Below are 16,241 nucleotides of genomic sequence, written 5' to 3'. Positions count from 1 at the left end.
CCAGACTGAGCCAGTTGGGGCCTGGAACCATGTTTTATTCATCCTTGTGTCCCCAACAACTAGCAGAGTATCTGGCACATAGTAAGTGTTAAATGTTGAAAGCTGGAATGATGGGACGCCTGGGTGGCTCAGTGTTTGAGCGTCTGCCTTTGGCTCAGGGCACAATCCCGGAGTGCTGAGATTGAGTCCCACATAGGGCTCCCTGCATGGAGCACGCTTCTCTCTCTGCCTGGGTCTCTGCCTCTCTCTCTGTGTGTCTCTTGTGAGTATATAAATAAAATCTTAAAAAAAGAAAGAAAGGAAGGGAGGGAGGGAAGGAGGGAGGGAGGAAGGAAGGAAGGAAGGAAGGAAGGCAGGCAACCAAGCTTGAGTGAGGCATGGAATCATACCAGATTCAGATTTTAATGACTTCCGTGACTAGGAAAGAAGTTTCAAGAGCCTTCTGTTTTATTTTTTTTATTTTATTTTTTTGAGCCTTCTGTTTTATAATTATGATTTTTCATTTCTGTTTTCTTCTTTACTATTAACCAAACATTTCTACATAACGTTGCAAGTATCACCATTAACAAATAGAGTCTAGGTATCTAGAGCAATGGAGTCAAAGGTTCCAAGATCTACTGTCTCTCATTGTTAGCTTTTCAAATTGGAGTTCCATGATTTAACTTTCTGTTTTTGAAATGATGTGAAAAGGACCACTGTTTCCATAAAGGAAAGGCTACAAAGATGTTTTGTTTGACCTATGGGGTGTTTTTAAAAAGTGTTTACTAGGAAAAAATAATAAAAAAATAAAAATAAAAAAATAAAAAGTGTTTACTAGGTATAAATATTCAAGATATTTCAAAATTTTAGGAGGTCTTATTTCTGACTTTGAAAAAAATGGAGGTGCCAGCCATGCTGGATTACGCAGAACATGCTGAGTAATGACTGCTACCTTTAACACAAGAAGTGGTCACTCCAGTTTACTCCAAAACTTGCCTTATTTGGGTTTATATTTAATTAACCAGTCCTTTTTCAAACTTGTTTTATTAATCATTGGTTTCTAATCAGCTCTAGACATTCAAACCATAAACTCTTTGGGGCAATGATCATATACTTCTTTGCACACTGAGTTCTTTAGACATACTTTACAAGTTCTTATTAATTGATATTCTCTATTAAAACTGCTCTTTTGTATAATCCCTCCTTCACAACTGAAAGAAAACTTAGTAGGCAGAGATTATGTACCTATTTAAGAGTTTCTCTGTAAGTATTTAAAAACGTTCATCAGTTTTGTTGCTGCTTTGTAGGTCTAAGTAAACAAGATGAAAAGCAGTTACAAGAACTCGCATTGGAAGAGAGGCAAACCATTGCTGAAAAAATCAATGTGTTGTACAGTGAGGTACGTTTTAGGAGGTAAACTACTTGATTGTGTTAATATAGAAGAATATTGTTTTGCTAGGCTATACTTTGGTGTTCAAAGTACTTTCCAAACACCAGTTTAAGTCTTCTTTTATGATAAATGATTACGCTGGGATTAGTTGGTAATTTGCTACAGATCGAGACTGAAGCTATTGGGATGCCAGAGACTAAAACATTGCCTTCCCCTCACCACCCCCACCCTACCTCCATGAGCAACTCTATTCCAAAGCTATTAACTTGCCAGGCAAGGAGACATCTGCTGGTAAGGAAACTTAGTTCACCAAGAGGAAGAATCCGTGGTTTTTAAGGCTTAGAAAAGGAGAGTAGTTCGTAGTGACTTTGTTCATTATGGGTTGAAAATTTGCTTTCTGGATAGAATAGAATGAATCCAAGGTATAGACACAGTTGGTTCACACAAGTCTTTAGCTCCTTGTAGTTCAATGGATGATTTGTCTGAAAGAATGAAAAACACGGAGCTGTATAGCCTCTCCCCTTTCGTCCTATTGGCCATCCTCCTGCCTTCAGTCTCCCTACTCGGGGAGTCCATAGAGGGCCTCGTTGAAGGGAATGAAGTAGAGGTATCAGTTACTGTTATCTCTAACCAGCAGTCAAAGGCAGAAGTAGGGTGTCATTCTTGGTCAGATATTCTCTCCCACAGATGGTCGTTTCTAGCAGAAATTGAGTATTTAAAAGGGCAGTAGGGAGAGTCATGACACGTAGGAACTTTTAGTCTGGCTTGAAAGACTTTTTATTAATAAATCAAAAATAAAATTGCTTCCCTTTTCTCCATTAGAGGGAAGCTAGTCACTTTCCTTATTAAGAATCCTTTGTTTTCTTGTCACAGTTCAGAAACTATTTGGGCCTTATCCTGGGAGTCCTCAATATACTCTTTAAGCAGAACAGCTCTACTGAGAACACAGGGCATGACCTGGGGGCCACTGTCCTCTGTGGCAGGAGAGAATACACAATCATATGTAAAGACTCCTCATTTTCTCCAAGTGAAGACTTTCAAAGCTTTACTTCATTCATTAAATGAAAGAAGCTACTGTTCAGAACTAATAAGAGGCAAAATCTGAAAAAAAAAAATTGAATGGAGCACTCTAGACTTTGATCTAAACTTGGGCATTTTAGAAATTAAGATAATCTGATAGCATTGTGGAAAGTACCCTGACAAGTAACTCCATTGTTACCATGAATTGATCACTTATTTTGGGTCTAATGCAGTCTACTTATTATAGCATTTAATGACTAGACTTCATTGGGATGCTAGATGATTTTGTTAATTACTGATTTTTTTTTTTTAATGTTTGCAGGTCTTTTATCTAAAATCAAGCAATAGTATACAATGGAAAATATACACAGAAATGCTGATATTTTTTTTTCCTTTTTCAGCTCTTCCAGAGTCTAGTGCCAAAGGAGAAATATGACAAAAATGATGTTATTATAGAGGTGACATCTGGAAGAACTACTGGAGGTCAGTTAAATAATTTTATTGTAAATGATCCAAAAAGTAAACACTTAAGTTTTGCCTTGGTTTGACACACTATAACTTCAAAAGTCCATTAAATGTTTTTCACTATGGAAACAGTTACTCCTTATTTCCCAAGGGGCCTATACGTAAGAATGGCTCTCTTAAAAAATCTGTGCTAAAAAAAAAAAAAAAAAAAAAAAAAAAAAATCTGTGCTAACTGAATATTTTTTGTATTTTTTTAGGTGATATCTGCCAGCAGTTTACCCGGGAAATATTTGATATGTATCAGAATTATTCAAGCTATAAAAACTGGAAATTTGAACTTCTGAATTATACACCAGCTGATTATGGTAGGTGTATTTGATGATTTTGTCCATAGAAGATACTGAAAATTATTTTACCTCTGATCTTGATTAGAGAACCCTGTTGTCCCATTTGTAAAAATGTTTTATCTGTATCTACTAAATGCTGTGATACAGGCCCATCAATCTCAGCAGCTTTTCTATGGTAGAGGTCTTACCTGGGAGAACAGAGTGGGAGATAGTGAAGGAAGGAATGTTTGAATTAGAGAAAATTTCCTTGGGGAGGCTATATGTATTAAGGTTTTTATTCTAAAGAACTTTATCATTTATGTGATACAATCTGAAAGTATTATCAATTAGACTGAGTGGCTAAGGTATATTAGATTTTTTTTTAACTTCTGGATTAAAATTTTTTTAGAGAGGAAGAAAGTGGGGTGGGAGGGGCAGAGGGAAAGGGAGAGAAAATCTCTAGCAGACTCCATGCTCAGCACAGAGCCCAATGCAGGGCTCAGTCTCACGACCCTGAGATCACGATCTGAGCTGAAATCAAGTAGTGGACATTTAATTGACTGAGCCACCCAGGTACCCCTAACTTCTTAAATTTTTTATAATCTCAACAGCTAAGTGCTCATAACAGAATAATCTTTCCAAGGACCTGGTCTGCCAGTGTTTTTGCCTTAATGCCTCTCCTCATCACTCTGCCAAATCCATTGAAATTATTCTTTGTAAAGGATTTTAAGTGAACTTTCTAAAAGCTCTCTTTTGAATATATTTCATCTATCTTATATTATTGTAATGTTGACGTTAAAAATATCTTACCCTAGGGCTCCCAAGTGCTTCAGTCTGTTAAGCAACCGACTCTTGATTTTGGCTCAGGTCCTGATCCCAGGGTCTTGAGATCAAACTCTGCCTCAGGCTCTGCACTCAGTAGGGAGTCAGCTTCTCTTCCTTTCCCTCTGGCCTTCCCCCTGGACACTCTTGTGCTTAAGCTTTCTCTCTCTCTTTCTCTTTCTAAAATAAATAGGGATGCCTGGGTGGCTCAGCAGTTGAGTATCTGCCTTCAGCCCAGGTCATGATCCTGGAGTCCCAGGATCCAGTCCCACATCGGGCTCCCTTCATGGAGCCTGCTTCTCCTTCTTCTTATGTCTCTGCCTCTCTCTCTCTCTGTCTCTCTCATGAATAAATAAAATCTTATTAAAAATAAAAATAAATAAATAAATCTTTTAAAAAAAAACTTCTCCCTATTTCATATTATCTCATAAAAATTTTTCTCACATTTTTATTCTCTTGACTTCTTTATTTCATTGCCCTTATTAGCATTTTTTTCTACTTTTCCTTTTAGCATCATGTTTGAGTTCTCTGACTTTGCATCTACTGTCCTTTTTTGTTTTTGTTTTTGATGTGTTCAATTTTTATGGAAATGCAGAAAAAGCTAATCATTTGTCTTTATTTTTAAGACACCACTCTAGTTGGGCTGATAAAAACTTACACAATATAAATAATAGCAAACAGTACAAGTCAAACTTTTTTTTTTTTAATATTTATTTATTTGGGAGAGGGAGAGAGAACAGGCAGGGTGAGGGACAGAGGGAGAGGGAGAGGGAGAATCCCAAGCAGACTCCCTGCTGAGTGTGGAGCCTGACACAGGGCTTGATCCCAGGACCCTGAGATCATGACCTGGGCTGAAATCAACAGTCGGATGCTCAACTGACTGAGCCACTCAGGTGCCCCTAGTCATTAAACTTTTAAATACTCAATTATGTTAAATCTGATAGGAATTCTTTTTTCCCCCCTCATTCTTTTAAGCCATATGAAAGTTCTTATTGTCTTGGCTATGCATTGATACCCAATCATAAAATGATAAAAGTGGGGAAGGAGGATTAAAGTAAGTTAAATAATAGAGGAAAATAAAAACCGGTAGCTAGAAATAAGTAAGTTATGCTTGGTACAGATTTTAAATATAGCCAGTGGTCAGGAAAGGTGAATTGAGAGCAGAGGGAACAACCAGAGCAAGCACGTGGTGGTGGGAAAGATCATGGTGTATGTGTATGTGTGTGCATGTGTGTAGAACAGTGAGGAAACCGGTTTACCTGGAGCATATTTGTAATGGGGAGACATAGTAAAAGGTGAAAGATTGGGTGCCTGAGTGGCTCAGTCATCTTAGCGTCTGCCTTCAGCTCAGGTCATGATCCCAGGGTGCTGGGATGGAGTCCCCCCATCTGGCTCCCTACTCAGTGTGGAGGCTGCTTCTCCTTCTCCCTCTGCTGCTCTCCCCTGCTCGTGCTGTCTCTCTCAAATAAATAAATAAAATCTTTGGAAAGACTGATATAATCTGGAGAGAAGCTAGAGTATGTGATGGGAAGACATAGGAAATGAGTGCGAGGGGGTAGAATCTGAACAGTCTTGAAAGCTGAACAGGCCTTGATTGTTGGGGCTAGAGAGCTGTTGAAGATTCTATCAGTAAGCATATGATTTGGAGGCACCTAGGTAGTGTAGATGGTTAAGCATCCAACTCTTTATTTTAGCTCAGGTCATGATCTCGGGGTTGTAAAATTGAGACCTACATTAGGCTTGCACTCAGTGCAGAGTCTGCTTAAGACTCTCTCCCTCTAGCCCCCTCCCCTTGCTCTCACTCACTCTCAAATGAATGAATGAATGAATGAATGAATAAATAAATAAATAAATAAATAAATAAATAAATAAATAAATGTGGATTTTAAGGGAAAAGAGGGGAACTGAAAAACTAGAGAGGGAGACAAACCATGAAAGACTCCTAACTCTGGGAAGCAAACAAAGGGTTGTGGAAGGGGAGGTGGGCGGGAGGATGGGGTAACTGGGTGACGGTGATGAGCCCTGAGGAGGGTACTTGATGGGGTGAGGACTGGGTATTACACTATATGTTGGCAAATTGAATTTAAGGTTTTAAAATGTAAAAAAAAAAAATTAAAAAAAAACACGTGGTTTGATAAATATATATCTTAAGGAGATTATTTATACAGCAGTGTGCAGGAAGGATCAAGAGGCTAGATTTAAGGCAAACTGTAGAGAGGTTATTAGGGCAACTCAGGTGTAACTAAGGCTTAGACCTGGCAGTAGACATGTGACAGACCTTAAAGGAAGAACAGACAATAGAGGGGCTAGTGCTTGCCACTGTGTCCCTGCGTGCAGTGTAGATGAATTGATCTTCCCAGCCATCTGAGATGGGTAATATGAATTGCATTTTAAAGATCAAGAGGTAGGCTCAGACCAGTAAGTAACCAATCCAAGATCACACGGTAAGTAATGGCAAACTTAAGTTTGCCAAATCCAGAGCCACACTACATCCCAGTAATCTATTCTGACACAAACAAGATGAGCCACAGAGATTCTAATCTTCCGAGCCATAAAAACCGCAATATTCATTCAAGTTTGAAACCTGAACCTATTTGGGAAAAATAATGATAAGTTGGTTTTGAATTATTATTAAGTCCGTGGTCATTGTGAACACCCATCTAGAAATATCCAGTAAATGCTGGAGTTGTATAGGCAGAGCTTTGGTGAGAGCACAGAATCAAGGAGAGAGATTCGATAGCTGTTGGCACAGAGGTAATGTTTGACGCTGAGAGAATATGTAAGGAAGAGTCTATGGAGAGAGAACATCCAGGGCACCAAACCTTTGGGAATGGCCGCATTTAGAAAGATTGACTAGTTGGCAAAAGAAATAGAGGGATCAGATAAAGCAGAAATAGGATCAGGACAGTGTAATGTTATGGAAGCTAGAGATGAGAGCGTTTCAAGGAGAATATAATCAAGAACGGCAACATTTTGGGGCATCTGGCTAGCTCAGATGGTGGAGAAGGTGACTCTTGATCTCAGGGTTATAGGTTCGAGCCCCACGTTGGGTATAGAGATTACTTAAAAAATAAAAATAAAATAGGGATCCCTGGGTGGCGCAGCGGTTTGGCGCCTGCCTTTGGCCCAGGGTGCGATCCTGGAGATCCGGGATCGAATCCCATGTCGGGCTCCCGGTGCATGGAGCCTGCTTCTCCCTCTGCCTGTGTCTCTGCCTCTCTCTCTATCTCTCTGTGACTATCATAAAAAAAATAAAAAATAAAAAATAAAAAAATAAAATAAAATAAAATAAAAATAAAATAAATAAAATCTTTAGAAACAGCAGCATAATAAAAGAGAATAGTGACAGATGTCAGCAGTGACTTCTCAGATATATATTTTGAATCCAATTTTCAAGAATGAAAGATGAACTCAGTAATTAACAGGAAGAGAGATTCTGTTCCAGGGATATAGAGCAACTTAATCCCTAGACCATGGTTAGGAAACCTTTTAGATTCACACAGCACTAAAAGCAAAGTTTGAAAAGAAACATCCTTTCATGCAAATATTCATGTACCAAGTGACTTAAAGCCTTGTGGTTTTGTGATTGTAGGTACAGATACGGACAGTACTCAACCATTCCACGAATAGTCCAGCTAGGTGATTACAATAGTTTTTGTGGAAGTGGTGGAGGGTGATAGCTCTGGATACGTAGTGTGGGTCTGACACTGTGTTACTTTGTGTTATTCTGTGTATTTGATAAATCGAAACATCTTCCAAGTTAAAAGAATTCTATGAAATACTATAATTATGTTTTGTTATTCTCTACTTGCCAGTTAAATTCGGAGAAAGGTCACTTAGAGTAATGTGATGGTTAATTTTCTCAAACTTTTTTAAATGGATGAGACTAAACTAGCACGTTTAGGTAATAAAATTATAGTAAAGGAGTAAAAGGATCATAGTTACTCATGAGAAGGGATTGTAACTGCAAAGGGGCACATGGAGAACTTTTGAGTGACTGGCAGAGTTCTTGATCTTGTGGTCATTAAACCACTTAAATCACCATTCATGTGATTTTTTTTTTAATGTCCATATAATATTTTATAATTAAAAGGTTTCTTAAAAAACATACTTGATAAGAATACACTAGCCTAGGGACTCCAGGTGGCTCAGCAGTTGAGCGTCTGCCTTTGGCTTAGGGCGTGATCCTGGGGTCCCAGGATCAAATCCCACATCCAGCTCCCTCCACGAAGCCTGCTTCTCCCTCTGTCTGTGTCTCTGCCTCTCTCTCTGTGTGTGTCTCTCATGAATAAATAAATAAAATCTTTAAAGATAATAATGATAAAGGATCAGATAGCAAATATTAAAAAAAAAAAAAAAGAGAGAGACCAGTCTAGGTATTAAGATTTTTTTGTGCTCATCTTCACATTCTACAGATAAGCAAGAACTAAATTTCTATAGATTCTTGAAAACTTGGGAGGACCTATAGAATTACCCATCACTATTAAGTTGTCATGTTATTGAGCATTCTGTTATATGCACCTTATAGCCTAAGTTTATGGAGGGTAGTTCAATGCAGAAAATGGCCTACTATATTTTTTTTTGGAAGTATTTTTATAAAAGTAAAATTTGTTGATTACAGAAGATTTAGAAATGAAAAAAGTATAAAAAGTAAAATAAAATAACGTTGTTATTGTATTCCCTGGAGATAAGCATAAATAATGTTTGGTTTAATGTTTTAAATTTTTTTTTTTTAATTTATTTATGATAGTCACACACAGAGAGAGAGAGAGGCAGAGACACAGGCAGAGGGAGAAGCAGGCTCCATGCACCGGGAGCCCGACGTGGGATTCGATCCTGGGTCTCCAGGATCGCGCCCTGGGCCAAAGGCAGGCGCCAAACCGCTGCGCCACCCAGGGATCCCTGGTTTAATGTTTTAAACCAAAAATATTTCCTTTATATATAAATACACTGACATTGGAAAAATACAGTTTTGTACCTACTTTATGTTCTCATCTTTGTCTATTTGCACTCAGGCCTGAGATTAAAGGCATTTAAGATCCAGATCCCTTTCAAAGTAGAGTTTATTAACATTTTTGGACTCTATGTTTCTAGGTGGGCTGCATCATGCAGCTGCCCGAATTTCTGGTGACAATGTCTATAAGCAGCTGAAGTATGAAGGTGGGGTTCACCGAGTCCAGCGAATCCCTGAGGTGGGCCTGTCAGCACGGATGCAGCGCATTCACACAGGAACCATGTCAGTTATTGTCCTCCCGCAACCAGATGAGGTAACCTCACCCAGAGGCATTGAAAACTTACTCTGACTTAATGGGTTTTGTGCTGAGAAAGCTTAGCTTCCAGCAAACTGTGATTTTCGGGGTTACATATTAAACTTTGCAGTCTCTATTGGGAAATCCCTAACTCTTCCCCAGATGAAGTTGTCCTTCTTATGCCTAAGAGGTTTTGTTTTGTTTATTTAAATAGAAGACAATTCTCTTCAAAAAACAGAATTCGCGAAGGTTTTTAAATGTTGCTTAAGTTTCATTTTAAGAAAAATATGATTTCCACAGATAATATGTTGAGATCAGTGATACAGGGTCTATATCTTATTAGTTGAATACAGCTGTATTGCCTATATTTTTTTTCCCTGACTTTTAAAAATTTTATTTTAAACATACAGAAAATTGAAAGAATACCACAATAAAAACTTTCATAACCTTTACCTACGGTCAACACCTGTTTATATTTGCCACATTTACAGAATTCCTATATGTATGTGTGTATATACATTTTTTAAACTATATTATTTATATAATATAGCGGACACTGTGAGACCTTATCCCTCAAATCTTCAACTTAACATCTCCTCTAAGAATAGAACATTCTTCTACCTAAAACAATACAATCATCTGTCCATTGATTGATGAACGGATAAAGAGGCTGTGTATATACATGATGGAATATTATTGAGCCATCAGAAAGAATGGAATCTTGCCATTTGCAATGACATGGATGGAGCTGGAGAGTATTAAGCTAAGCAAAATAAGTCAGAGAAAGACCATGTGATCTCACTCATAAATGGAATTTAAGAAACAAAACAGATAAACATGGGGAGAAAAAAGAAAGAGGGAAACCATAAAAGAAACTCTTAATTGTAGAGAACAAACAGGTTGCTGGAGGGGACATGTTGGGGGTGGTGCTAAATGGGTGATGAGCATTAAGGAAGGCACTTGTTGGGATGAGCACTGGGTGTTGTATATAGGTGATGTAGATTAAATTCTACTACTGAAACTAGTATTGCACTATGTTAACTGGAAATTAAAACTTAAAACATAAATAAGTAAAATGGATATAATACCTCCAACTCCATAATTTTTCTTTTTCTTTTTCTTTTTCTTTTTTTTTTTTTAGAAGGAGGGAAGGGCAGAGGGAGAGATGGAGAGAGAATCTTAAGCAGGGCCCCACACCCAACACAGAACCCAATGCAGGGCTTGATCTCATGATGCTGAGAGAGATCATGACCTGAGCAGAAATCAACAGTTAGATACTTAATCTACTGAGCCACCCAGGTGCCCCAACCCCATAATTCTTCTATAGGGATTAAATGAGAAACTAAGGGTTATGTACCCTTAGATTGGAGACTAATAGATTGGAGACCTTTGTATAATATCAATAATAATGAAAAATTACTTGAAAGAATACTGTATCTGTGAAAATCAACCATAATTCTGTAAATTGTCTAGGAAAACCTCCTGTGGTCTGTCAACTCACAGAATACTTCTCCACTCTAATTGTGTCAAGTTTTTTCTCCCACCAAGCAATTTCTTCAATTCTCTGTGGACACCAAGTGGGTGTTTTATAATTCAACTCGTTTCTGACACTATCTACTAGGGAACAGCATCAGACCCCACAGGCTAAGAGCTTGGTCCCACAAGATTTCCTCCCTTCCCATTTTAGAGGCCAATTGAAGTCCAGGTTGTCACCTGTGCTTCTGACCAAGTGGCCATGAACTGAGAGGTTTCCACCATCCCCTCCTTGAGCTCTGTAATTTACTAAAGTGGCTCATAAAACTCAGTTACTACAAAAAATGGTTTATTACAAAAGATACAATTCAGGAATAGCCAGATGGAAGAGAGAAATCAAGCAAAATGCACGGGAGGTACAGAGCTTCCATACCCTCTCTAGGTGCACCACCTTCCCAGCACCTCCACATGTTCATCAGCCTGAAAGATCTTTGAACCCTGCAGTCTTGGGATTTTCATGAAGGCTTTCATACATAGGCATGATTGAGGAAATCATTGAGCATTCAGGATTAATTTGACATCCAGCCCTTTATCCTTCCTTGGCATGGGGAGGGAGATGGAGCTAAAACTTTCAATCCTCTCATCCCATGGTTGGTTCCCCTGGCAATCAGCCCCCATACATAGGCATGATTGAGGAAATCATTGAGCATTCAGGATTAATTTGATATCCTGCCCTTTATCCTTCCTTGGCGTGGGGAGGGGGATGGAGCTAAAACTTTCAATCCTCTCATCCCATGGTTGGTTTCCCTGGCAATCAGCCCCCCTTGTGTAGTTTTCTAGGGACTTTCCAAAAATCACCTCTTATTAACATAAACTCAAAAAGGGGTTTGTTATGAATAACAAAATACCTTTATCTCTCTTATCGTAGGAAATTCCAGGGGTTTTAGGAGTTCCGTGTAGTTATTTTATAGCTTTTGTTTTTTAAATCGGGATCCCATCGAGTTTCACACATTTTTATTCATTGTTATTTATCTTTAAGTCTAGAACAGTCTCCCAACTTCTTTTTTTCTTTGTAAGATTTTATTTATCTATTTATTTGAGAGAGAGCACAGGTGTGCCTGTTGGGAGGAGCAGAGGAAGAGGGATAGCCACACTCTGCATGAGCATGAAGCCCCATGCAGGGCTTGATCCCATGACCCTGAGGTCATGACCTGAGCTGAAATCCAGTGTTGGGCGCTCAGCTGACTAAGCCACCCAGGCACCCTGCAGCCTTTTTTAAAAAATATATATATATTTATTTATTTTTAAAGATTGTATTTATTCGTGAGAGGCACAGAGGGAGAGGCAGAGGGAGCAGCAGGCTCCTCGAGGGGAGCCCGATGTGGGACTCAATCCCAGGACTCTGGGACGGTGCCCTGAGCCAAAGGCAGACATTCATCCCACTGAGGCACCCAGGTGTCCCCCGCCCTTTTTTTTTTTTTGAATGACACTAGTATTTTGAAGAATCTGGAGCCTTTGTCTTGTAGAGTGTCCCACATTCTGAATTTGTTTCCTCTTGGTACTCTTTAACTTGTTCCTTTATCCCATTGCATTCAGGTCATACATTCTGAGCAAGAATACCTTATAGGTGTAACTATATTCCTGTTGCATCTTATCAGAAGGCATATAATATCAGATTGACTTCTGGTGAAGATTAGTTTCCATGTGGTAACCACAAAACTATCTCCATTGTAGAAGTGTATTTTTCTCTTGACGGTTATTGAGTAATGTCTAGGTACACATAGCCTATTTCTAACAACTTTTCATCATGATCTTAACATCCATTAGTGATCATTTTTGCCTGAATCAGTTATTTTGTTTGGCGTGGAAGATGGCGATTTTTCTGTCATTTCTTCTACATTTATTAACTGGCATTTTTTTCTGTCCAGAACTTTCCTCCCTATTACCTTCTCACCTCCTTCCTTCTTGCTTGCTTTTTCTTCTATATTACCTCATCATAAACTCAGTATTGTTCATCTATTGGCCTCATAGATACACACATTTTTAAAAATTATGTGAGTTATAATCACTTGTTTTTGATGTTCAAATTTGTTCCTGATTTGGCCAGTAGTAGCCTTTATAGGGTAGTCCCTTTTGAAATGACCCCATCAGTTTATGAGCATATCCTTGCTTTCTGGTATAATTAGATATCCTAACCCACCTTTTGCCTTTCTGCCTCAGACTTGAAGTCAGATCACCTTTCTTTGAGTGAGAAATGTACCCAGAAATCAAGATCTAGGTTCTAGGTGTGCTCATTATTACTAAAGTGTGCTTATATTTAGATTCTTCAGTGGACAGAGCTAGGAGAAACATATGATTTTAAATCACTGTTGAAATTATTGTTACTATCAACTCAAATTTAGCATTACAGGGAGGGCAGCCCAGGTGGCTCAGCGGTTTAGCACCGCCTTCAGCCCAGGGTGTGATCCTGGAGACCCAGGATCGCATCCCACGTCGGGCTCCTTGCATGGAGCCTGCTTCTCCCTCTGCCTGTGTCTGTGCCTCTCTCTCTGTGTCTCTCATGAATAAATAAATAAAATCTTTAAAAAAAAAAGTTACAGGGAGTTTTTCTCCCCTCCCTATCTTGTATTTTTTATTTGTATCTCTGCCTACTTAGAGTAGAAATTTTATTTCTTAATCACATTAATATATTCACTTTTTTTCCTTATTATATAGCATATATAAAATTGTTTTTAAATTACTTAGTAGGGACACCTGGGTGGCTCATAGGTTGAGCATCTGCCTTTGGCCCAGGTTGTGATCCTGGAATCAAGTCCCGCATCAGGCTCCCCATAGGGAGCCTACTTCTCCCTCTGCCTATGTCTCTGCCTCTCTGTGTCTCTCATGAATAAATAAATAAATAAAATATTTTAAAAAATAAATTAATAAAATAATAAAATAAAATAAAATAATAAACTACTGAGTAATGTTTAAGATTTCTGTCCTTAGAATACGGTGCACCAAGAAAGACATAGTCAGAGCACAATGTTCAAAGACCATCTGAAATAGTGTTTTTCTATGTGGTTATGATAGCATTATGGTAAATATTTTGATTCATATGTTCCTTTTCCTATTGAATATTAGGATTTGATTTTTCTTTCCTCTTTTACCTAATTTCATTTTTGGTGTATTAAGCATTTATGTTGTTGGGAAATCAAAACCATAGAGTTGTCTTGCTTCCTTCTTATACTTCCACCATTCTCACTCATCCCCTTATTTTCTTTACATTCTTGAAAATTAAACTCATGTAGTAGAGTTTCATTTTCATAAAAGAGCAAAGTCTTATTCTCTTGACATTTAAAGTTCTCTGTATATTATTAAGTCACTGGTTCTTTGTTCAGGATTTCCCAATAGTCATTAGGTAATTGCTATAACATTTGGGGGAGAATATGACATAGAATATGCATATATTTGCTATATAACTATTTCATATACTGTAACTGCAAAAAATGGGAAATTATTCTTCATCCCTTTAGTGTTTATTGAAATTTTGAGGTAGCCAACAATGGCATATTTTAACAAAAGCTGCATAATTTTTTTCTTCACAGTATAGTACTCATTTAGAGGAAACAAAAGAATAACCAGGTTGTATATTAGATTCAAAAACTGTTATTACTGTGCTTTATAAAGAGTCACACTTGCTGTCATTCATACAAGTGAATGGTAAATGTGAAATAAGATGTTAATTCTCCCCTGAAAAACAGTGTATTTTTTAACTATTTTTTTGTGTGTGGGTAACAAATTACCACAAGCATAGGGTTTTAAAAACAATAAGAATTTATTCTCTCACAGTTCTAGAGGCCAGGAGTCCACTCAAGGAATTGCCAGAGCTGTGCTCCCCCCAAAGCTTCGGGGAGAGAATATTCCCCTATCTCTCCTAGTTTCCAGGTGTTCTTTGGCTTGAAGCTGTATGACTCTGAATGCATGTGTTCCTCTCCTCTTCTTTCTCCTCCAGCTGTCTGAGGACACTTCTCATTGGATTTAGTGCCTCACTGAGTAATCCAGGATGATCTCATCTTTTTTTCTTTTTTTTTTTTTAAGATTGTATTTACTTATTTATGTAAAAGAAAGAGAGTGAGCACAAGCAGGGGGAATAGCAAGCAAAGGTATAGGGAGAAGCAGGCCTCCCACCAAGCAGGGAGCTCAATCCCAGGATCCCGGATCATGACCCAAGGTGAAGGTAGACGCTTAACTGACTGAGCCACCCAGGCACCCCCAGGATGATCTTACCTTAACTCAATTACAGCTGCAAAAGCTCTTTTTCCAAATGAAGTTCTAGTGGTTAGAACATGAAAAGATCTTTTTCCAAATGAGGTTCTAGTGGTTAGAACATGAACATATCTTTTTGGACACCTCCATTCAGTCTGTAGATCAGTGTGTGCATGCGCGTGCACGCGCGCGCACACACAACACAATAGATTCTCATTGTTCATGGTGCTTATGTTCTGTAAAGTCTCAGAAAACACTGATTTAGCAAATATTGAACCATCATTTCCCCCAGAGGATATATATGTGTGCATGTATATACATATATTTATATACCTATATATATGTTCCTATATCTATGTATATTACATAAATTATAATCTTAAAAATAATCCATCCAAATAAATAATAAAATTTAAAAACTGCAAAATGTAGTCCATCCTGGTAGATTCTATTTTTCTTTATTTTACAAAAAGACAATGAAGTTCAGAAGTGTTGGGTGACTTACCTGAGGCCACTTCACTACAGATGCCAGAATTGGGGTTCATACCCCATCCAACTAACATGAGAGCCAGAGTTTCTTGTACTATACTGCTCTACCCCTTCCTGTTTTCATTTTTGTTCACACTGAAAAACGAAAGCAAAGCATCACCTTGTTCAACATCAGCTTGGAAATGTGCACATATAGACCAACTTGGATTTTGTGCTGCCCTGTGCATGTCTGCTAGTGACTGTGAAAATGCTGCAATGATCGATTTGGGGGATCAAATAAAGTAGGTGAATTTACAGATACAGAATCCGGGAATAAGGAGGATCAACTTTATGTATACACACACATACAGAGAGATATTTCCTGTGCTGTGACTTTGTGGGATGATGGATAATGAAACTTGTAAGATGGCATAACTCAGTGATCTCACAGCATCGTAAGTCAATGTCAAAAAAATAGAACCCATTGGAATAGGGAGTTTGTTGTTCTTTCATTGGTATAAGCTATTTCTTAGTCTAATGGCTATGACTTAGAACAAGACAGCACGGTTGATTTGAAAAATCTTGAAATAAATTTAGTATTACAGTATTGTTGAATTTACTTACTCCATACCTTTTGTTCTAGGTAGATGTGAAGGTGGACCCCAAGGATTTGCGAATAGATACATTTCGGGCCAAAGGAGCAGGAGGACAGCATGTTAATACAACTGATAGTGCTGTCAGACTTGTCCATATCCCCACAGGTAATCAGGTCCCTTTGCTTTTGTACTTTTGACCCATTTT

The 16,241-nt window shown here is 38.2% G+C and overlaps 1 protein-coding gene across 4 annotated transcripts in view; it reads left to right on the top strand.

Annotated features, from left to right (window-relative positions):
* Positions 1-16,241, top strand: part of MTRF1 (mitochondrial translation release factor 1) — a 50,690-nt gene that overhangs the window by 6,072 nt on the left and 28,377 nt on the right. For all 4 annotated transcript variants that reach the window (XR_005984079.1, XR_005984080.1, XM_041731226.1 and 1 more), the window contains 5 exons: positions 1,287-1,378; positions 2,791-2,872; positions 3,112-3,219; positions 9,097-9,269; positions 16,084-16,201. Coding sequence is in view for 2 of the 4 variants with exons in the window: in XM_041731226.1 (XP_041587160.1) it covers positions 1,287-1,378; positions 2,791-2,872; positions 3,112-3,219; positions 9,097-9,269; positions 16,084-16,201 (573 nt within the window). In the remaining 2 variants the exon portion in view is untranslated. The remainder of the gene's footprint in view (positions 1-1,286; positions 1,379-2,790; positions 2,873-3,111; positions 3,220-9,096; positions 9,270-16,083; positions 16,202-16,241) is intronic.

The sequence above is a fragment of the Vulpes lagopus genome, chromosome 16 (assembly GCF_018345385.1).
Source record: "Vulpes lagopus strain Blue_001 chromosome 16, ASM1834538v1, whole genome shotgun sequence".
Lineage (NCBI taxonomy): Eukaryota > Metazoa > Chordata > Mammalia > Carnivora > Canidae > Vulpes > Vulpes lagopus.
This window is presented reverse-complemented; position numbering and strand designations above follow the sequence as displayed.